Source organism: Nelumbo lutea, chromosome 2 (assembly GCF_056320005.1).
Source record: "Nelumbo lutea isolate HS-2025 chromosome 2, American lotus-T2T, whole genome shotgun sequence".
NCBI classification, from domain to species: domain Eukaryota; kingdom Viridiplantae; phylum Streptophyta; class Magnoliopsida; order Proteales; family Nelumbonaceae; genus Nelumbo; species Nelumbo lutea.
In genome coordinates this window covers 1,039,884-1,063,124 of record NC_142685.1, presented here as the reverse complement: position 1 = coordinate 1,063,124, position 23,241 = coordinate 1,039,884, and the positions used below count along the sequence as shown (strand labels likewise).

At 39.6% G+C, this 23,241-nt stretch overlaps 1 protein-coding gene across 1 annotated transcript in view; it reads right to left on the bottom strand.

The window, feature by feature from the left end:
* Window positions 1-23,241, bottom strand: part of LOC148867997 (RING-finger, DEAD-like helicase, PHD and SNF2 domain-containing protein) — a 105,115-nt gene that overhangs the window by 59,679 nt on the left and 22,195 nt on the right. Inside the window, exons 7-10 of the mRNA XM_088973860.1 lie at window positions 14,438-14,693; window positions 9,915-10,155; window positions 9,653-9,822; window positions 8,929-9,534 (exon numbers count right to left, since the gene is read on the bottom strand). Of these exons, the coding sequence (XP_088829986.1) occupies window positions 8,929-9,534; window positions 9,653-9,822; window positions 9,915-10,155; window positions 14,438-14,693 (1,273 nt within the window). The remainder of the gene's footprint in view (window positions 1-8,928; window positions 9,535-9,652; window positions 9,823-9,914; window positions 10,156-14,437; window positions 14,694-23,241) is intronic.

The window sequence follows — 23,241 nt, the reverse complement described above, 5'->3', positions numbered from 1 at the left end:
AATGCCAAGGATAATAAGCAAGCCATAACCCAAAAAACAACTTGCCACCACATAGTGCAATTCCTAATACAGCATAAGCCATGGCCTTCCACACACACACCCCATAATGATAATATGTTTGCTGATTCTAAAGCGCTAAAGTTACCTCTCACTAAAACAGGCTCAAATGTAAGCATACAATTCCTGCAACCAATCCAAGACATAAAGCATCAAGTTCACAAAGTCACATTCTATAGGACTCCTTTTCCTCTGCCATGGCCTAGTGTGGTGGGAGTCACTAAGGTGGTCTACATGAAAGACAATAAATGGTGGACGGAGGCTTCAGAAGATTTAAAATGAGAGAGAGCAAGGGAGCTGAGATTCCAAACTGGTAGAGCTTACACGAGGTTGAGGAAGGATCGTGTGTGGGGATCCTCGGAGACCCCTATTTATAGAAATTTCCTTGGGAAAACGAGGAAAACTTTTCCACTTTGGGAAAGTTTTTATGAGTTCGTTGGATTTGGGGTACCTAGCCAAGTTAGGGTTTTGCCATGTATCAATGCAGTTATGCTAGTACTTGAGTTCCCGCTCTTAATTAGAGTCTGCATTTGAGCACGTGTAGCTACTTCCCTCTTCTAGAACCTTGGATGGATGTACCACAGGATGCATCACTCTAGAAAATGTCTAAGTGACTATCGTGATAACTGCGATGAGTGGCATGGAGCCTAAGTATAATCGCAAGACAAGGTTGTGGAGGTTTATCATTTTCTTATTTGTTAGGATTTGATAAATACAAACATTGCTAAACGCTGTATTGAACCCTCAAAGACTTTAAAACCTGAACCAATAACTAAGGAACAACTTAAAATTTTGTCTAATCAACACATTTTCTACTACTACTACTACTTTTTTCTTTTCTTCTTTTCCTATAACAAAAATAAGGGTTCAGCCCCTATATTTTTAGAATTTTCTTTTCCTTCTTTTTTTCTTCTCATGAATATGTTGATTTTCTATACTTCAACATGAACTCTATACTTTTCTTATGAAAATTATGAATAATTATTAAGGAAATATGGCTATGGTACCTAGGAAACTACCCCAGGATCTATGTTTTCTATATAAAAAAATCCATTGCCTAGGCATTAGCAACAAGGCACCCCCCTGACGCGCCCAGCCTCGCCTTGGCGCCTTGAAAGCTATGGAAGCGAGGTCATGGGACTATGACAGGGAGGAACAAAACTGCAACACTGGATTGCAACGGTCTTGCAATGTGAGGTCATGGCGCCACAACACATCGCAAATGTCTTTATTGCAACATCAGATATGAGGAAATGCAATGGGAGGTTGACACAGTGCACTATTATGAAGTCTCTCTGCGATGAGAGATGCCAGGACAGCAAGCATGGGAAACAACTGCACTAGGAACTTGGCATTACTGCCTTACTATCTCGTCACGTCGTTATTACTCATGCGCTAGATACCCATGTATCTTTGTGGTAAGTCACTCATCACAGATGGTGCAATGTCTAATTCCATGTACTTACACCTTACCTCCTTCTAGCTTAATGGTTTAGGTCCATTCCTTCCTATGCTAAAGAATATCCTTCCTACTCCCTAGTCCCTACTGACCCTGGTGTTCCCTCCTTCCTCCTTGCATAATCCTTTTGTTCAAGTCTATCAATAGTGTGGCTCAGTCATCCACACTTCCTATACTACAGTTTTAGATGCCTTGCAAACATTTCCTCCCAAAGGAGCCATTGCTTGGTGCAATTGTTAAATATTGGGCTACCTATCAAAAAAAAAATTGTTAAATATTGGGTTAACAAGCATGAGAATGTAGTCTACATGTGAGTCTGAAAGCAGCACCTTGTGAAAAAAAAAATTGCCTAAGGTTATGTCCATATCGAGCCACCACTCCCAGATAATTGGGACCAACATTGAGTAATGGCTCTTGTCAACTATTTCTTCCCTACTGACTGTTCCCTCACTCACTCAGGCTCCGTTTGGTTTGTGGGAAGATTTGGGTGGGATGGGATAGGATAGGAAAGTGTAAAAATTTAACTTTCCATTGTTTGGTTTTATATGGGAAAGTAGTAGGAAAATTACCATCACAAAATAGAGTTCTCGGAGGTTCAATCCACTGAGTTCTCAAAGGTTCAATCCACAGAGACCAATCCGATGTTTGGTTTCCCTTCATCGCTAGTGAATGCCTTGGTGAGGATCGTGCGAAACTAGAATCCCTCGTGTGAAACTGGAATCTCGTGTCTACGAACCCATATCTAAGTTCTACCATGGCAGAAAACCTCCGATCTATGTTTGCGTCAATCTAGGTTCTACCATGGCAGAAACATCTTCAATCTGTGTCTGTGAACTCAGATTTAGGTTCTATGATCTATGTCTGCGAGCACCAGAAGGTAGAAGGGAAGGAGATTACTAATAGCGGTGGTGGCAGCAATAGGTAGAAAGGCAAAGGAGATTACTAGCAATGGTGGTGGCAGTGATTACCAGCAACGGTGGTGGTGGTGATTACCAGCAGCGGTGGTGGCGGTGATAGAAGGTAAACGGTGGTGGCAGTGGTTACCAGAAGGGAAGGACAAAGTGAAGGTGGTGGCGGTAGAAGGTAGAAGGGCAAACCCAGCAGCGGTGGTGGCGGTGGTTACCAGCAACGGCGGTGGTTACCAAAAGGGAAGGAGAAAGTGAAGGCAGGGCAGAGGATGAGGATGAATAAACTCGAGTTTTCTCAAGTTTTTCCACAGGGGTCGCACTGTTTTGGTGCAACCCTGATTACACAATTTTGGGATCTCGCATCCCACTTTTTTCTCATCACATCCCCCTATTTCCCTCAAAATAAATGAGTGAAAAAGGAATATTTTTGGAATATTCTTTTTTTCTCATCCCCATCCCACAAACCTGACGGAGCCTCAGTTTCCCTCCCTCCCTCTCTGCATCTGAGTTCTAAATAGAACCTCCCTTAAACTCATCCACTCAACAGAAGAATAACCACCCTCAACAAAATTAGCATTATAACAACTAATAAGTAGTCCATCTTTCCACTCCAAAACATCGCCCAACCCGCCCCCCCCCAAAAAAAAATAAAAATAAATAAATAAATAAAGGGATTATTGTTGATAAGGGCAACTTTTAGCCCTTAATATCAACAAAAATAATTATTTTAATATAATATCTAGAAAAGGTTAACTTTTTTGAAAAAAAATATATCAAAGAAGGGCAGATATATTGTTCACCTTCTTCCACCTCTGAACGGTGAATGGTGAGATCTTTCAAAAATATTAGAAATCCCTCCCTCCCTCCCTCAGGTGCAGCAAACCCTGTGCACTAAGTTCTAACCACAACCTATTCATTATGTTAGACTTAGCTCACCGTGGACGGGAAGCCAGCAAACCCAGCACACTCAGGTGCAACAAACCCTACGCACCGAGTTCTAACTATAACCTATTTGTTCTATTAGACTTAGCTCGTCGTGGACGGGAAGCCAGCAAACCCAGCGCACTCAGGTGTAGCAAATGTTCTTCAACAAACCTGGTAAGTTGTTTGTTTGTACTCCCGGGCTCCCGCCCCTACTCCCCCTCCCCAGCTCCCGCTCCCCCTCCCCCTAACCACAACCTATTCATTCTGTTACACTTGGCTCGCCGTAGATAGGAAGCCAACAAACCCTACGCACTCAGGTGAAGAAGAGAAAGAGAAAGAGAGAGAGAGAGAGAGAGAGAGAGAAAGAGAGAGATGAGGTGGGAGAGATTTACCGCCCGTTGTTCACCGTTCGGAGGAGGAAGAAGGTGAACAGTATATCTGCCCTGCTTTGGTATTTTTTTCAAAAAAGTTAACATTTTCTAGAGATTAGATTAAATAAATTATTTTTATTGATATTAGGGGCCAAAAGTTACCCTTATCGGAAATAACCCCATAAATAAACAAATAAAAAGAATTGATTATACATACATGTGGATTAGGAACTTCTAGGCTTAGGTAGGTTTTAAGGTAGGTTGTGGGGTTATTAGATAAATGTGATCTTCCTTGGCTTGAATTTAGAAAACTACAGAATTCTCCATAAGGATAGAAAACAAAGAAAAATCAAAAATGAAGTTTAGGCATGAAATTTTAATGGAAGTTTATGGGAGGGCTTAGATGAATGAATGTAAGGATTAAATAGTCTTGAAAGTTTTCTGAGTAGGAATTTTCACCTAAAAAATGTAAACTTCCAAAATTGGAAAATTTTGTAAATATCTTAGTTGCAGATCTGAAATACTAAGGACCCAGAACCAACCGGACCCGGTAGGGTCTTTAATTTTAGACCCAAAACCAAACTCCCCAGTTCTTAGGACAATCAGGTCTGACCCGATGGACCAGATTATAATAAACCTACTAAAAATATTATATATAATATTAATTTATTTAATATATCATACATTTAAAATTTTAAATATATATTAAATTATATATAGTTTAATATTATATATATTATACATTTAGCACCTTCTCTCTCACAAAGTGACGGTCAACCTCTATGTGCTTGGTTCTTTCATGAAACACCAGCTTAGAAGAAATATGAACTGCAGCCTGATTGTCATAGTAGAGCTTCATTGGAGTGTTAACATTGTATCTTATCTCCTGTAGAAGGTTCCTTAGGCACACTAATTCACAAGTAGTATGTGCCATATCTCTATATTCTGCCTCTACACTACTTCTCGCCACGACTGTCTGCTTATTACTTTTCCATGTCACTAGATTACCCCCAAGAAAAGTGCAATAGCCTGTGGTAAACCTCCTATCAGACATAGAACCGGCCCAGTCAGCATCAGTATATCCTTCTATTTCAAGTTTTCCACCACTTTTGTATATCAAACCATGACCAGGAGCCCCTTTTAAATACCTCACAATTCATAGAACCGCATCCCAATGAGGAACCAAAGGTTTCTGCATGAACTGACTTACCACACTAACCGCAAATGAAATATCTAGTCGAGTAAAGGTTAGGTAGTTCAGTTTACCTACAAGTCGCCTGTATCTGCCAGGGTCTTCAAACACTTCACCCATATCACTGCACAGCTTAGTAATTGTTTTCATAGGTATTTCAACTGCTTTAGCACCTAACAAACTTGTTTCCTCCAGCAAATCAAGCACATACTTCCTGACACAAATTAATACCATGCTTAGACCTTGCTACTTCTATCCCCAAGAAATATTTCAATTTACCAAAGTTCTTTGTTTGAAAATGTTATTGTAGAAAAGTCTTCAACCTCTCAATGCTCGTTTTATCATCCCCGGTAATAACAATATCATCTACATACACCACTAATAGGATTTTTCCTGCCTGAGAGTCATGACTAAAGACTGAATGATCAACTTGGCACTGTTTCATACCAAACTTCTTTACCACCTCACCAAACCTACCAAACCATGCTCGAGGAGACTGTTTAAGCCCATAAGTAGCCTTCTTTAGTCTGCATACCTTACCATCCTCCCCTTGAGCAACAAACCCCGGTGGTTACTCCATATAGACCTCCTCGAGCAAATCACCATGCAAGAAAACATTCTTGATATCAAGCTGATAGAGGGGCCAATCATATATAGCAGTAAGAGAGACCACAACACGAACCGAACCTATCTTAGCAAATTGGGGAGGTCTCTGTGTAGTCAATACCATAGGTTTGGGAGTACCCTTTTGCAACCAATTTAGCTTTCAGGCACTCTACACTACCATCAGGTAAATACTTAACTGTATAAACCCACTTACAACCGACAGCCTGCTTCCCAGGAGGAAGAGTGGTGAGGTCCCAAGTATGATTATGAGTTAGAGCTGAGAGTTCTTCTTCCATTGCACGGCACAACCCTGGAGAGGCAAGGGCTTCCTAGACATCCTTACGAACAACAACTGAGGATAACAAAGAGATAAACGGGCGATGGGAAGCGGAAAGGTGAGTGAGTGAAACATAATTAGAAATAGGATGAAGGGTACAAGTGCATTTACCTTTCCGCAAGGCAATGGGAAGATCAAGATCAGATACTGGGTTTGGGGCTGGTGTGGAGACAACTGTCGGATCTGTCGACGTTGATGGAGCTAGAGGAGTAGCAGCCTATACATGTGGGCGATGTGTATACACTTGACGGATAGGTGGCCATTCAACAGGTGGTGGCACTAGAGGCAAGGACTTGGTCACAGCTTGAACAAGGGGAACAGAATCTGCAACTGGAAGTGGAAGAAGAGGAAGAAGCATCACCGAACCCCAAAAAAAATGGAGTAGACTCAAAGAAGGTAACATCAGCACACACAAAGGAACGTCGAGAACTAGGATGATAATACTTATACCCTTTCTGGGTCCGGGAATTGCCAAGGAAGATGCACTTAATGGATCATGCATCTAATTTGTCCTTCCTGGGGCCCAGATTATGGACGAAGCAGACACCCAAAAACTTGAGGAGAAAGAGGAAACGAAGACATGGGGGACCGAGCTGTTTCCAAAAGATGACGATTCCTTCTCTCAGCCACCCCATTTTGTTGTGGGGTGTAGGTACATGAGGTTTGATGTATAATGCCATGTTGGTCCAAGTATTCTTGAAATGATGAAGAGAAATATTCACTGCCATTATCGGAATGAAAAATCGAGTCCCAGCAGCCACACCAAAAATCGAGTCACATCAAGTTGTTCTCTCTGTTGTTGCTGAATTTTGACATCAGAAGTGAGGGGGTGATAAACATTCAACTCATTACGAATGTTTCTCATACTAGCATAGAACTCCTCAAGACTTTGATTGCCCTGTTGCAAATTAAAGTATTCCTGATACAGCTGATATACTCTGGTTGTATTGTCTTGGCCAGAATACAACTTCTTAGCATGGTCCCAAACATCTTTGGCAATGTCAAGAAACATGAAATTTATACTAATCTTGGGTTCCATACTTTTCCATAACCACGTGATAATCTGTGCATCATCTTGTTCCCAGTCATCATACTCATGAAAATCAGTGGAGGGTTTCTCCTCCCTTATGTGTTTCACCGTCTTCTTTGCCTTCAGAAAAACTTCTACAGATTTAGCCCAAGGTACATAATTCTCTCCATTCAATTTAATGGAGGTCATTTTAACATTCAGGTAATCAGTAGGTATCATGACATTAGATTTGCTACCACTGCTATCTCCCATTGCTGAATTTTGTTATTACTGAATTCGGCACACTGCACACTACTTGATCACACTGGTTTCAGCACTTGTTATTGTTAAAGATTGCACTCTTTACACCACAAACCCTACCCAACGACTACTTGAAATCTCACCACACTATATGAGGACCACTCCCCCTTCAAATCACACTAAAAAGCAGCATAAACCCTAACACACTACAGTCTGAAATCCCACCATACGATCTTAAACATACTTCCTATTTGATTCATAACAAAAATATGCCTAGAAATCTCTTACCTCATCACCCGAAAAACAAACCACACAAAAAGAAATCAGACCACACAAGACACCCACTGCACCACACGAATCAGCCCTCTTCTCTTCATCAATTAGGGGAGGGCTTCTTAGAAACCACAGCAACCGACCATGAACAGCACAACTGGAGGCATAGAGACCTCCAAGGGAAGAGGGCGACCACTCCTTTTCAGCCCTTTCCCTTATCTCCAATCGATGGCAGAGAAATGAAGAGAAAACCCTAGACTGAGTGCGCAGAAAACAGAAATCTGGGCAGATCCAAGTTACTTAGTTGTGCTCTGATACCATATTATGATTCGGCCTGCCCTTGAGTTCTGTTAGTCTGGTAACAGCCAAGAAGAGAGAAGAAGAAAGAAAGAAGAAAGAAAGAGAGAGAGAAAAGAGGAGGAAAGGAGAGAAGAAAAGTCTGGTTCGAATGAGAGAAAAAATTACCTCTCCCATTCGGCCAGACATGTTTTGTATTACCAACATAATGAAAAAGACACATGTACTGTTACTTAAGTGAGGGACACTAGTTCTAATATAATATTACAGATCAGCAACCTCAACATAAGTATAAAGACAGAAATACCCCTACATACTCGACACTAACAGATACATTGGCCAAACTAGGGACGAGCAGGAATCAATTGTTTTGGTGTCAAATATAGCATAATGAACACAATTAGGTTAGGTGGCAATAAAAGGCCATTACCCAATGTTGGTTCCAGCTATCTGGGGTCTTGAGAGGGGTAGACTGTATACAGCCCTAACCTTTGGCATTTTTGCACAAAGCAGCTGCTCTCAGACTCAAACCTGCATTCTCATGCTTGCCAGCCCAAGATATTACCATTACCTCAAATAATGGCCCCTAGAATAGGTGGAAAAATACCAGCCTAAATTGAAGATTATCTTGGCTGTATATGTATATAACTCATCCTTTTGTTCATTAATAAAAAGCCACAATGTTATCAATAAAAACAAGTCTACAAAATTCTGACATTAAGATACCAGAAACTCTTTCTGATGAATTAATCATTCACATCAGCAACTCATGAGATGGACTAGGATTTTCCCATATAAAACTCAAAATGAAAGATAAATACAGAAATTCACTCATAAAGTGTCTGGAAAAGGGTTCGACTATGATATGGAAAAGATATGATGTCTGAAAAGCAACTGACCAATAAACTGGAATCATAAACGCGATAGCGAATAAGGTGTTATTTATCAAAATTCATGGGTGGGTAGGTTTTGCTTGGTCAAAACTCTTCCCATATCATATCTTTTCCGCATCATAGATTTTCCCTTTTTTATTTGTTTTCTAACTTTTTATGACTCATCAGGATCGAGACTTGCAAGCTAAATTGTGGATTTAAACAAGCCCAAGTTATTTGGACTATAAATGAGATGCCAAATTTACTGAAACGTGCAAAGAACAGTTTTTCCAGCACATTATTCTCTGAAAGGAAATATACCAATTTGTTTACTACTAGGTGAGAATAAACAGGAAACATACCTCCATATATGAATTTTTAAACTCTTGCTGGGCCAAGGATAGCTTGGAAATGAACACAGATAGGTACTTCTGTTTAATATTTTCACATGTCTTTCTCAAACAACCATCACTAAAGGATCTAGATGATACATAGGACTGAGCATCATTTTCCGTACCTTTCTCCCCTTCAACATCAATTGCTGATAGGTTAGAACTAAAATTAAGTAGTTCCTCTTCATGTTCAAGATGCCCAGTTGAATCCAAGGTGCTAGCCTTGCTTATTTTTTGTCTTTTTGCAGAGTACTGTTCAAAATCATCAATTTCATGCAATTTTGAGGCCATCTCTTCAGGGTTTTCAAGGCTCTGTCCACCAACTGATTGGCTCCTGTCCGAACTTGAGATTAGTGGAAGGATTTCAGATAGATTATGGTGAATATGAAGATTCAGCAAAGGGTCCAAGCGGAAATCATCTGAGTGTTCTTTAGCTAAAGAAAGTGCTTCTCTGTACAGTGATACTGCTCGGAAGAGATCTTTTTCAATTATAGCTATTCCGGCCAACCCATTTAATGCAACAACCGATTTCCTCAGAGCTTCCTCCCCTTCTGTCTTGGTCTTACCCACAAGTACCTGAAAGCAAGGTCGTAATATATAAATAAAACAGGGAAAAAAACAATTCAGTACATTTAGAATGGAAAAGGGAAAAAATAGGGTTATGTAACCTCTATAATTCTCATATGAAACTCACCACTAATATCTCCTCCATGGTCATAGGAGATTGTTGCAAAGAACGCAACCCAGAACTCCCTACTTGAGGGTGGCAACATGCCTGCCGAAGCTTCAACAGTGAATTCAGCAGTTTTGCAGCCTCAGTGTGGGTAAGAAAAAGATCACAGGAAGCATCAAATGACTCAGAATCTGGATAATGAAAACATGTTTAATAGATAGGCAGTTGCTTCCTTTTATACAAAATAGATAGGAATAAATATAATAACAAGAAAACAAATTACCTAGAGATTTTCTTTTATTAATGTCATCCTTGAAACTTTCAATAACCTCATGGGCACAACTTACACAAGTTTCATGCTGTCTCTGGTAAAAGTGTGCTTCAATTGGTGAGAAAAAGAGCCAGGAAACGCACTCCTCCTGTGGTGGCAGCTGTAATTCATCTGCAACATGTACTTTGGATGAACGCCACATAATTTGCTTAAAAAACTTATGTGCAAACTCCATAGCATTCGCATCTCCCCTCTAGGAAACAAAAGAGTAAGATTAGGGAATGAGGTGAAGCATAGGAGGAACTGGATATAGAAGCACTCAACCAGGCACACCCAAAACAGGAATATGGCAAGCTATCCTGAGGAAATTAATTTAGTAGCAAGAAAAAAGGGCACTTAATTTTCCTTCTTTCTCTTTAGACAACATGATCCTCAGATGGTCACATATTTTTGGTTAGCCCACATGAAAAGTTCACAATCATAGTTTCCTCCATCACCCAAGGAGAAGTAAAGAGAAGCTTAAATAGCTGCCTCTAGGGAATGCAGAACCATCAGATACAAGAAATGATTTACTGCTTTTATGGAGACATCAGGAGAGGTCCTAGTGGCATATTTGGCCTTGTTGGATCAGGTGACTGACTTAGAGATGAGTTTAGAGCATTCATTATTTGAAGGCCTTTAGATTTGCAGCAGCATTGGCTGTTCAGCATGTGGAGGTTGAGAGGGGATTGCCTGGTGATTGGTTGGTAGAGGATAGAAGGGACACATGTGAGAGGAGCCAGACCAAGGGGTGCAACTTGGATAGGGTTGGTTGAGTGTTTGTCAAAATTTGAATGGGCCCAACCCAATGTAGTTGAAATTCTTTAATTCAGGCAACCCAACTTGCATCCCTAGGTTAGAGATCTAGCATCTTTGTAGACATCTTGTTGGACAACTCTTTACAAGACAATTTAGCTAGAGGAGGTGTGGGGAGGGTGGAGTCGCATTTAGGAGCATCACTTCTACGATAGATTTCTCCCATTTTCAGTTTATCTAGTTCTATCTTCTATCATGCTGTCTGGTCCTCTCTCTTGAGGGCTTTTTTTCTGTCTGATCTCCTTCTTGGGTACTGTAGACTAAAGATAAATTTCATAAAAGGTAAAAGATCAAGTACAAGCTGAGGCAATAAGAGATTGCAAATATAAGATAGAAAAAAAAAAACCAAAATTCTTCCAACTCAAACTTAAAACCCAGAACTCTTCGAACCAACTTTTCCATACCAAATAACTTCCAACCATCAGTGTTTTAAAAGCACAAGGGCCTTTTAGCGCCCAAGGCTAAGGCAAGGTGCACACCTTTTTTAAGAAGGCACAAACAAGGTTCAAAGTATAGACATGATATGCCTGATACAGAGTGTATCACATTATACCATTGGGTGCCAATACACCCTTTTACAGGTGTTTTCACGGACTCTTTTTTATTAAATTATATATATATATATATATATATATATATATATATATATATATATATATATAATTTGAAAAAAGAACAAAAAATAAAAGACATATCGGTAAAAGTACCGATACACAGGTGAATCGATACTTTGAACCATGGGCACAAATTTTTGGAAAAAAAATAAAAATGTAAATTAATTTTTAAAAGAAATTAAATGCTTTATAAAGTTTATTGGCTCAAATTAAAATACTAACATATAAAACATTTTCAAAATGAAAATATGGAAGTGAAAGCAAAAATGTGTATTGTAAAGTGCTTTAAGCATGTAAAACCTTCAGTTTGTTTATCATCTCCAAAAGTCATAACTGCATTCGCTCAAGTAACCCATGTGATGTTAAACATCTCGTATTCCTAATCCTAGGAGATCAGCCCTCTGCCTCTATAAAGGCTTCCTTGAGGCAAGCCTAAACAAGTCCATGCAAGGGCATAAGGTAGAGCCCTCAACTTAAATTTTTGGCGTGTGGATATAAAAAGATTGGTTTTGTGATTTTAGTTGCAGTTCAGTCTGTTTTAGGATTAGGAATTAGATGTTAGCTGTATTTTTGTTGCTTCTTTAATGGAAACTTTGCTTTGGCATCCTATTTGCAAGAAGGCTTCAGATATTTAAAAAGTTTTTGTTTTGCTTACTTTAAAAGTTAATAAACTATTACTAGGGTACAAACAACAATAAAATGTAATTTATGAGTTCATAAACCATTACAAAGGTGTGAATCCACAAAAAAACAGACAACAAAAAATGATTCATTTAAAAGAGGTGCATGCCTTTTGAAAGGGGATGAGTTTGGGTTCAAGCAAGGCACATGTCTTGAAATGTGCCTTTCCTGTATGTCTAGGTGCACCGAACATGTCTTTTAAAACACTCTTCCTTAGACAAACAATACCACATGCTCCTACCTCCAAAAACCCATTCACCACACTTAGGCTCAGTTTGGAAGGAGTGCAAATACAAATATGTAGAGTGTAAAACCTTGTATTTTGTTTTATTTTGTATGTATTTGCACTCTACATATTTGTATTTGAACTCCTTCCAAACTAAGCATAGCTCCTCACCCATCCCCTCCTGTAAGTTTATATCAACCCTTAATGAAGCTTTTTTACCTAGTAAATGATAAAAAAAAAAAAAAAAAAAAAAAAAAAAAAAACTTATTTTATCTTTTCCTCTCTTCTAGTTTCTTATTTTTTCTACTCAATCCAACTCAGCCTCATTTACTCAATACCAACTATTTGAGTTAGCTACACAAATACTGTCCTGCAATTGTTCTATGCCTCTATCAGGAGTCATGTTTTCTGTCAAATTATAAACCTTATAAAGGGGAAAAGTAGTCTTTTATATGCTTGTTTATTTTATCTCTGTTGTAACTTGTAATTTACTTAACATGGGTATTTTTGTGATTCTGTGATTAATAGAAATGAAATATTACTTGGATCGACAGTAAGGGAAAGACAGTTCAAATCTTCTCCACTGTGAACCCTTCTTTTCTCTCTAAATTTCTTCTCTTTTTTCTTCTTCCTTTTCCCTTTGACAGAACTGATCCCCTATCACCTTCTTTCCTTTTCTTTTCTCTTTTTAACTATTTTCCACAAGTTCCACACATTTTTTTCTCTGCTGCCAATCTCACATAGCAAGATTGCCCTTATTTGTTATCCATTTCTAAAGTGCTTGTTGCTGGACTTCTTTCCTACTCTGGATATCAGGCTAGCAAGAACTACGTTTTGCTCTAAACCATTATTTTATACTAAAAACCTATGAGAGAGTGGATAAGTATATGACAACAGTGGGATTACGGTGCCATATCACAAATAAAAGATACGAGCGATCTTACTGAATCCAGCGAGTTCCTTATAACGACCTTGTGACAGACATTGGAGATCATGGTATCCCCATTGATAAGGCAAGATAAGTGCAATCTCGCTAAACTTAGCAAGATCCCCTGTAATAAGAAACTCATAAAACTGCTCTCTGCGCAGCATGTGACCATGCTGAGGAAGCCTTGCCTAGAACTCATGAGATGAATGTAATATAGGATCTTACACGGGCTGAGTATCCATTTCAAGAACATGATGAGGTATTCCGAGGAACAAGTGTTTAGGGGTATTTGGGTTGAGATACATGGAAAAGGCCAGGGAGACCGCCCCCTCACCTTTTTCTTCAGCCATCCCACTATTATATTCAAATCACCTTCAATGATCAGACTACCAACACCCAATTCTTTAGCTTTCTCAACCCCAAAAACTGCTGCTAGGAATTCTGCTCTTACTAAATCACCTTGCTCAATTGGGCCTGAAAACAAGGCACAAATAGCAACACCCTCATCCCTAATCACCCCTCCAATTCCTGAGGGACCCGGATTGCCCACATTGCTGTCATCAAAATTCAGTTTCATCCAACCACCACTAGGAGTGACCAAACATCTAGGAGGTTAGCCTCTTTACAGATGACCTTTTACCATCTTCGCACTTGGCTTCTGTCATAACCCCTTCACCAAGTTTCTCTGCTTCCTGCGCTTCCCCACCGTTGGTGTTCGGATCCTGATTTCAGAACTCTCAGATTATCCTTATCTTACAAAACCATTACCTTGGTCCTGAATATCTAGAGTTTTGGGAGGGGCGGATTGGATATGTACCTAACAGCTAACCTATGGAAATTTTGCACATCTTCGACTTGAACCCACATTCTCACAGTTGTCAGCCTAAGGTTTTAACATAACACCAAGCAACAGCCCCTAACTTTTATTATCTATTATAAGCTTTAAATCTACCCACCATCCTACTTCAACAATGCTAAAAGTTTACCACATTCAAGGGAGCATTGATCATGTTGGATTATCAGAAACAGCTTGAAGTGAAAAACATAGACCTTACTTCGCTAACAAATGTCTGTATACAAAAACAAATGAGTTTTAACTTGGAACAAGGAACCAGACTGTTTGTATTCTCTGCTTAAGCAATAACAGCCCTTGAAAAACAGCATTATAAATATGAAGAAAATTGCTTAAAAACTTAGAAAAAAAGGAAATTTGCAAAAAAAAACTCCATACCTCATATGGGTCTCTTATAACGTCAACCCACCACCTATAGATATCAAAAGGACTTGCTCTAAGGAATCTCAAAAGTCCATATAAATCATCAAATCTCCTCTGTATAGGTGTCCCTGTAATACACCATAGATGCTTGGCATGTAATCGCAATGCCATTTCTGTGGCAGCAGTGGCATTACTCTCCACCATCTGAGCTTCATCCAAGCAAACTCTCCACCAGAATATTCTTGTCAGAAAAGTTGGGACAACTGGATACCTACAAAAAAATTGCCCAGTTTTAGTATAATAAAATTTTATATAGGACCATTAAAATATCTAAGTAGAAGGAAAAATGTTCACAGTTCTGAAAATATGTATGCATATAACATATGCTCAAGGATGTAGCAAGTCTTTTCAATTTCAGCCCAAGTTTCCTAAGAACCAAGAAAAAGAGGAAGAATTATGTAGAAAGCAATTCGGGCTGCAGTAGTGTGGACTGTCTTGGAGGAAAGGAATGGAAGGATATTTAATGAGAAAAGTAGATCCAAAGAGGAAATTTGTGAAGTTATAAAAACCAGAGCAGCACATTGGACAAAGATACTTGATATGTTCAAAGATTTTTCAGTCAATGACATCAGAAGGACATGGACTGAAGTGGCATTCTCTTCTAAAGAATAGGAAAAGATAGTTATGGAGTGGATACCCCCAGCAGCTAATAAAGTAAAACTAAGTTGGCGCTGCTGCAAGGTTTAAGACTCACTAAACAATCAAGTTTTCAGCACTTGGAAGTAGAGGAAGATTCAAAGCTGATCATTTCTTGGGCCAGAAATAAACAGTTAGAGCCATGGGTCTATAGGCATGAGTTTAGGGAAATAGAGAGCATCACACAGGAGCTGGACATTACATTCAATTAGGTAAGAAGGACTGCAAATGGGATGGCTGATGCTTTAGCAAAACAAGGGGTATATAGGCAACAGTTGTTTTGGGCACCATTGTAACTTTTGTGAATGTGTGGGGGTTGGAATTGCTTACTATGTATTAAACAGTTTTAGCATGACTTGATAAGATTCTTAAATTTCTTGCTGATCAAAAAAAAAATGTAAGAATGTACAATAGCAAGTCCATACTGTTCCTCCAATACTCCTAATGGAGCAGTATTACTGCATTTATCATGCTTCTTTAACTAGTTTGTGAAGCTTGATGTTTCCATATAACATTTCTTATATGGAAACATTTCCGTACCATGTCCAGATACAGGTGTCCCATGTAAAATGTTTGTCTCATGCTTTAATAACTAGTTTTTAAAGCTAAATGTCATTTCTCAAGACTTATGCCTTGCCAAATTTAATTAAATTTCTAACACGTACAGATTCTTTTATGTATAATTAGTTATAACAGACAAATACATTTTATATATTTAATAAGTAATAGTGTCATTGTATACATCTAGAAGTGTCTATGCAGTATCCGGTGCCATGTCACATCCTGTAAGTAACATGTCCAACACTGGTACACTAGGCTTTTATGGGTATCCAGGTACATATCTACAATCAAATAAAGTAAAAAATGATCCCAGATGCTGCTCATAAAAAAAAAAAAACAGGAATTAATAGATGATTAGAATTTTAATGATAATAGAAGTGCAAACCAGGGTACACTTGGGATTAGAGACCGAGAGATAACTCAATGTGACCTTTTCCACTACCTTGGTTCAATAACTCATAAAAGGGAGAGATTGAGGATGATGTCGCCCAACAGGATGAGCAAAATGGAGGAGGCATCTAGAGTGTTATGTGATAGACGAATACCACTTAGGTTAAAAGGAAAATTATTTGAAACAGTTGTAAGGCCAGAAATGCTGTATGGAGCAAAGTGTTGAGCAGTTAAGAAGCAACATGTTCAAAAAATAAGTGGCAGAAATGTGCATGCTGAAATGAATGAGTGGAAAAACTAGAAAGGATAGGGTCAAAAATGAAGTCATTCCCAAGAACCTAGGAGTATTGAGTCCTAATTTCAGAAGGCCTCTGATTGATCAAGAGGTGGAGGAATGGATCTTACTGCTGGACATTTGCAATTTGTTGGACATTATGGTGCAAAAAGAACAGAAGGCTCTTTGGGGATAAGGAAACAGGCATTGAAATGGTAGTAGCTTCGGTTGGAAAGCTTGTCACAAGCTGGGTTTTGACCCTTCCAGACTTTGAGTAAATTAACAGCTCAGATTTGGTGAGAAACTTTTGGGATATTCTTGAGATTCAAGCTTGTAATGTGAATCTTTTCCATTTGGATTAATTGTTCTGGCATGCCACCTTGACACCCAATCAGATTGTACTCTCTTTTTATTTGAATAAAATTTATATGTTTACTCTTCAAAAAAAAAAAAGAACCTAGAAGTGGCTACTAGCTCCAATAGATACAAATGAGAGGAAGTAGACTAAGATGGTTAATCACATGCATAGATGACCATCTAGCACCTGACAGCTATTTAAACAAAATGGTACCTTGCATTGCAGAATCTCTAATCTCCTGTTTCTGGGTTCTCAAGTTCTATAGAGCTAGTAAAAGAACTTCCATATCCTGACTTCATTGTGAATAGAGGCGATATCAGTTTCGTCATCCTAAATTCCTGACTTCACTGTGATAAAGTAATAACCTTGAAATATGGAGGAAGTCATGAATCCAGCAGGGGATATTAGCAATCGACTTAGGGCCTTGAATAGAAGTCCGGTATGTCATTTTGTGAACTCTGATCCAGATGTAGTGGTGCTGTTTGGCATCCAAGAAAGCCGTTTCAGGTTAGGAAGTTGAATGCCGGTTTCTTGATCTTCACGTTCAATAGTGGGGTGGAGGAGAGTGATATTTTGAGGAACGAACAAAACCAGGTTCAATTTCCAGAGCTTAGAATTGGGCAATGGAGTCCCCTGGTTGGTGCAATCAGAGGTTTGGGTCCTACAAGCTTGATTTGGATAAACATCTCTTTTCTCTATCAAACCTTAAGGCAGAACCTGTTTCTAGATTTGGGGCACCCTCAGACTTTGGCTTCAAAAGGGGATTGAGGGATAATGAGTGTAATTCACTTAGCCTACTACTTTCAGTTTTGGAAAAGGTGTTTCAGGACCAGAACTCTCTGGATGACAGGGTTTGTTTTCCTTCCCCAGATGGCCTTTTTTCGTATGCTTCCTTCTTCAACTTACTCATCCACTTGATCTTTGGGGGTAAATTTACCAGTGAGAGAAATTTGGTGCAAACCAATCCCTCCCAAAGTACAAACTCCTTGTTGGGAAGTGTTCCTTGGAAAAGTTAACATATTACACATATCACATGCTACAGAAAAGAAGGCCAAATAAATGCCTCTCTCCTCATATGTATCTTTTGTAAGGCTTGTGGCGAGACCCTTCCTCATTTATTAATCTCTTGCTCCTTTGTGTCTTGCTTATGGGATTTTTTCTGTTCCCTCTTTGGTTGCAAATGGGCTCCCCCACAAGATGTAATCAGTTTATTCAACCCAAACTTCTTGAGGCAATAGAAAAAAGGGGAAGATGTTTGTGGAGGACAGTAAGGGAAGCTTCGGTCTGGACTATTTGGGAGGAAAGAAATAATAGGATATTTAATGAAAAGATAAGATCCAAGGAGGAAGTGATTAAATCCATAAAAGTTAGATCAGCACACTGGGTAAAAACATTGAACCTCTTCAGAGACGTTTCTACAAATGACATATTATGGAAGTGGATTGAAGTGGTACAAACAGACACACATAAAGAAATAGTTGAAATGGATTGGAAACCATTAGAGGTCAATAAGATGAAGTTAAACTTCGATGACAGCTCCTTTCGCAATCCGGGGACAACAGGCATAGGAGGTTTTTTTTATCAATAACAAAAATTTCATTAATCAAACAGAATAATTAATTACAAAGGAAGGGAGATAAACTTTCTTAACACCCCCAACAGAGGCAAGAGCCCCCAACATGAAAAAACCAAAATTAAAACTAAGCCCAGAATAAAGATTCCCTAGTCATCCCTTGCTTGGCTAACCCATTTGCAAACGAGTTAGCAGATCTCTTCACCCAGCTGTACTTTATTTCCATGTCTTTAGCCAACCATCTGAATTTTTTCTTTCATTGGTGTAGTTCCATAACCCAGCCTTGTCTTCTCTCAGCCACCCTACTACCATCTCCGAGTCCCCTTCAATTACAAGCCTCCTAATGTTCATTTCCTTGGCCCTTTGAACACCTTCAAAAGCTGCAAAAATCTCAGCCCTGAGAGAGTCACCTGCCCCAGTTGGGCCTGAGAACATGGCTGAAAAAAATCCCATTCTCGTCCCTAAACACACCCCCAATGCCTGAATGCCCAGGGTTCCCTCTACTGCTGCCAACGAAGTTCAACTTTATAAAACCAGTGGGGGGAGGGGTCCAAGACATACATAGACCCGTTTTCACCTGGGCAGAACTAGCAATCTCTTTGCGCTTCCTCAACAAATCGTCCACTGTGAATTCTATAAATAAATCCGAGGACTTCAATCATTGTACCACCCTAATGTGAATCAAGTCTATCAAACTTTCAAAGTTTCTCTCTTTCTCAGAGAAAATTTTTGAATTCCTTTCTTCCCACAAAGTCCAGCATACAGCAGCTCTTGAGCACCTCCACATGGTCTTACCCCTCTTCAAATGCCACCTGAAGAAAGAAGAAGAAAATAGACTTTGCACATTCAAATGGGGATTCCACCAACACCCAAAAAGAGAAAAAGCCCATTCCCAAACAGTTTTGGCAAGCTGGCAAGAAACCAACAGGTGATAACCAGCTTCCCCATCGGCTTTACATAGAATACACCTATTTGTTGGAGAACAGCAGCCGAAGAAGAAGAAGAAGAAGAAAAGAAAGAGATTTGAGACTGGTGGCATACTCACTTCAGCCGGCCCAATAATCTTATATAGATGTTTACAAAGTAATGTTACAAGAATGGACTAGAATGCCCCTGATTAGTGATGGGACACCTAGACATAAAAAAAAAAAAGAATAAAACAAGTTTAGGCCCAATAACTAAGAACTTAAAACATAAATAAGACTAACATAAACACTAAACCAATTGAACCAACACTCCCCCTCAAGCTAAGAATGGATTTCAGTCATGTTTAGCTTGCCAAGTAAGTCTAAGAATTTCGTTGAAGCTAGTCCTTTTGTTAGCACATCTACAATCTGCATCTCGGAAAGAGTATAAGAAATGCAGAGTTCCCCTGAGACTACCCTTTCTCTAACGAAGTGTCGGTCAATCTCAATATGATTCGTCCTATCAGGTTGCGTTAGGTTATTTGCAATGTTGATGGCAGCCTTGTTGTCACAGTACAGCCTGAGAGGACACTCGACCTTTATCCCGAGCTTACCAAGAAGGGTCCTAAAGACACAATAGTTCAGCAACACCATGAACCATAGCTCGATATTCAGCCTCTGCACCTGATCTAGCAACCACATTCTGCTTTTTACTTCGCCATGTAACCAAATTCCCTCCAACGAACGTGCAATACCCAGAAGTAGACTTCCTATCTCCAACAGAACCAGCCCAATCTGCAGCAGTATACGCTTCAATTTAAATTTTATTGTGCTTTTGAACAGAATTCCTTTTTCTGGACAAGTCTTCAAATACCTAAGAATAATTTCCGCTACTCTCATATGAGGAATCTTTGGAGAGTGCATGAACTGGCTGACAACATGTACAACATAAGCAATATCTGGTCGAGTGAGGGACAGATATATCAATTTCCCTACCAGTTTTTGATATATCTCTTTATCAAGGTAGTCCTCTCCTACTAATTCCTGTAGGCAATGATTCTGCTCTATTGGAATATTTGCGGGTTTACTCCCCATCATACATGTCACCTCTAGAAGACCAAAGACGTACTTCTGTTGGCATATATAGATGCCCTCTTGTGACCTAGCAACTTCAATTCCAATGAAGTATCTCAGATGGCCCAAGTCTTTGATCTCAAACTCAGATGCCAAGAACTCCTTCAATCTTTTTATCTCTTCTAGACCATTTCCTGTAATCACCATATCATCCACATAGACAATGAGTGCCGTAAGTCTGCTATCCTGTTTTCTTATGAACAAAGTATGATCTGCACCACTTTGAGTGTTTCCCACTCTCTTCATGGCCTCACAGAGCTTCTCAAACCAAGCTCGAGGAGACTACTTAAGACCATATAATGCTTTCCTCAGTCTACACACTTTCCCATCAAAACCATAACCTGATGGAGGATACATGAATACCTCTTCATGTAGATCACCATTTAGGAAAGCATTCTTCACATCCAACTAATGTAGCTTCCATGAGAAGTTTGCAGCTAATGACAATAGAACCTGGATTGTGTTGAGCTTCGCGATTGGAGCAAAGGTCTCTTTGTAGTCAATCCCTTCCTTTTGAGTAAACCCCTTCGCCACTAGTCTAGCCTTGTATCTTTCAATGGACCCGTCCTCCCTATGCTTCATAGTGAACACCCACTTGCATCTCACAGTGCTCTTCCCTTTTGGTAGATCCACTAATTCCCAAGTCCTGGCTTTCATTAAGGCTTTCATTTCTTCATTCATAGCCTCTCTCCATCTTGGATCAGACACTGCCTCTGAGTACCTAGTAGGGACATGCACGGAAGAGAGAGCAGACACAAAGGAATAATAACGAGGAGATAAACATGAGTAAGAAACATATTCAGCAATGGGGTGTCGGATAGTACAAGAACAGGTAGACTTACGAAGAGCAATAGGGAGATCCAAATCAGAAGTATGAGTGATAAGATTACCTAGAGTTGTTGAGACAGATTGATCCGAGTCCAATTAGTTGCTGCCATGAGTCGGAGGGTCTTTTTTCCTTCTGTTGTAGGTGATCCTTATATCTTTTTGTTGCCTACTAGTGTCCTCAGTTACATCTGTAGCATCAAGAGTGGTAACAGGTTCAATGGGAGCCTCACTAGATTCACCTGGGATGCTACAACTAAGAGGATCAGAAGGAGAAGATGGAAGGCTCGAGGCTGAAAGAGGCACAAAAAAAGTGGGAAAAGAATCATCTTCCATCCCACTAGTCTCCCCCTAAAGGGGATCCTGGGAAGAATGAAAATAGGATTGAGACTCAAAAAATACCACATCTTTTGTGACGTATTTCTTCTTGGTAACGGGATATAACACTTGTAACCCTTATGTGTAGGAGAGTACTCTAGAAAACTTCCTTTCGTAGCCCTAGGATCCAACTTGGCCTTCTTTGGATCCTTTACATGAATAAAACATACACAACCAAAAACTCTAGATGGAAGAGGAAAGTCTGGAAGATTAGAGCAAAGGACAGAGAAAGGAATTTTCATACTCAACACCTTGGATAGCATCCGATTTATCAAATATGATGCGGTAAGGACTTCTTGAGACCAATAGTGCATGGGAACCTTGTGCTGAAATAGTAAAGCTCGAGCGGTCTCCAATAAGTGTCTATTTTTGCGCTCAGCAACCCCATTCTGTTGAGGGTACTAGCACAAGATGACTGGTGTAGAATGCCCGCATCCTCCATGAACAGGTTCAAGGATCTTTCAAAATATTCAGCAGCAATGTCTGAACGAAATTGCTTAATCTTCTTGTTGAATTGAGTTTCAATCATTTTACAAAATGCCATGGTTATCCAATGGCACGTCATCACGTCCTTTTAACAAGTAAATCCATGTGCATCAAGAATAGTGATCAATAAAACTGATAAAGTAACGAAAGCCATCTACGGAAACAAGAAGTGAAGGGCCCCAAACATCAAAATGGACCAAATCAAAAAGAGCTTGAATTTCATTACTAGAAATTGGATAAAGAGTTATACATTGTTTTAACAACTGACACACTTCACAAACTAAACTTTGACTTGAAATACCCTTGAATAATTCAGGAAAAAACCCTTGCAATGACGAAAAAGGTAAATAACCTAGCCTAGCATGCCACAAGTGTAACCTAGCTATTGACTCCTCATTATTCTGACTACTAGCAGCATATGATGTAAGGTCGAACTGATGTCTGCATCAAAATAGTAGAGACCTCCACACTCATGACCGCTCCCAATCGTTCTCTTCGTCAATATGTCCTGAAAGACACAATGAGTAGGAAAGAAAATTATACAAGAGTTTAAATTCTTGGTAAGCTTCGAAACATATAAGAGATTGGAAGTAAGATTGGGAACATGTAGAACGGATTTAAGAGAGAGGTCCTTGCTTAGGTCAACCCCTCCCCTTCCCAAAGATGGTGGAGAGAGAACCATCAGCAACTCTCATCTTATCTTGGCCAGACATCAAATGATAAGAAGAAAATAAAGAGGATATGTGTGTCATGTGGTATGTTGCACCGGAATCAATAATCCAAGAAGTAGACTCTATAGAACTAATTGCACTATAAGCAGAGACAATACCTTATCTGGAAAGAGAGGTGGAAGCAAGGGAATTAGTCCTTAGACGGGTTAAGGCCCGGCTAAGGACCTCTACCTCATCAGCAGTGAAATCCAAGAACCCGGATGTGCGGGAATTAGCAGTCTGTCCCATGGGAGGAGGTGTAACTGTAGATGTGTTCTTCAGGCTCTCACCACTGTGACTAGTAACAAGGTTCCCACTTGTTGTTTGATTCCTCTGAGGCTTCTTGTCTTTCCTTACACAGCTAGTTTCAGATGAGGATAAAGAACCCAACAAGTCTCTTTTACATGCCTTTCACCTCCACAATGAGTGCACTTAAGATGCCTCTTGTCCAAGTGCTAGCTCCCTTTTTGGTTTGAAGAAGTCAAGGCTGAATGTTCAACAGGTTGTAGTTGAGTGTCAACTTGCATCT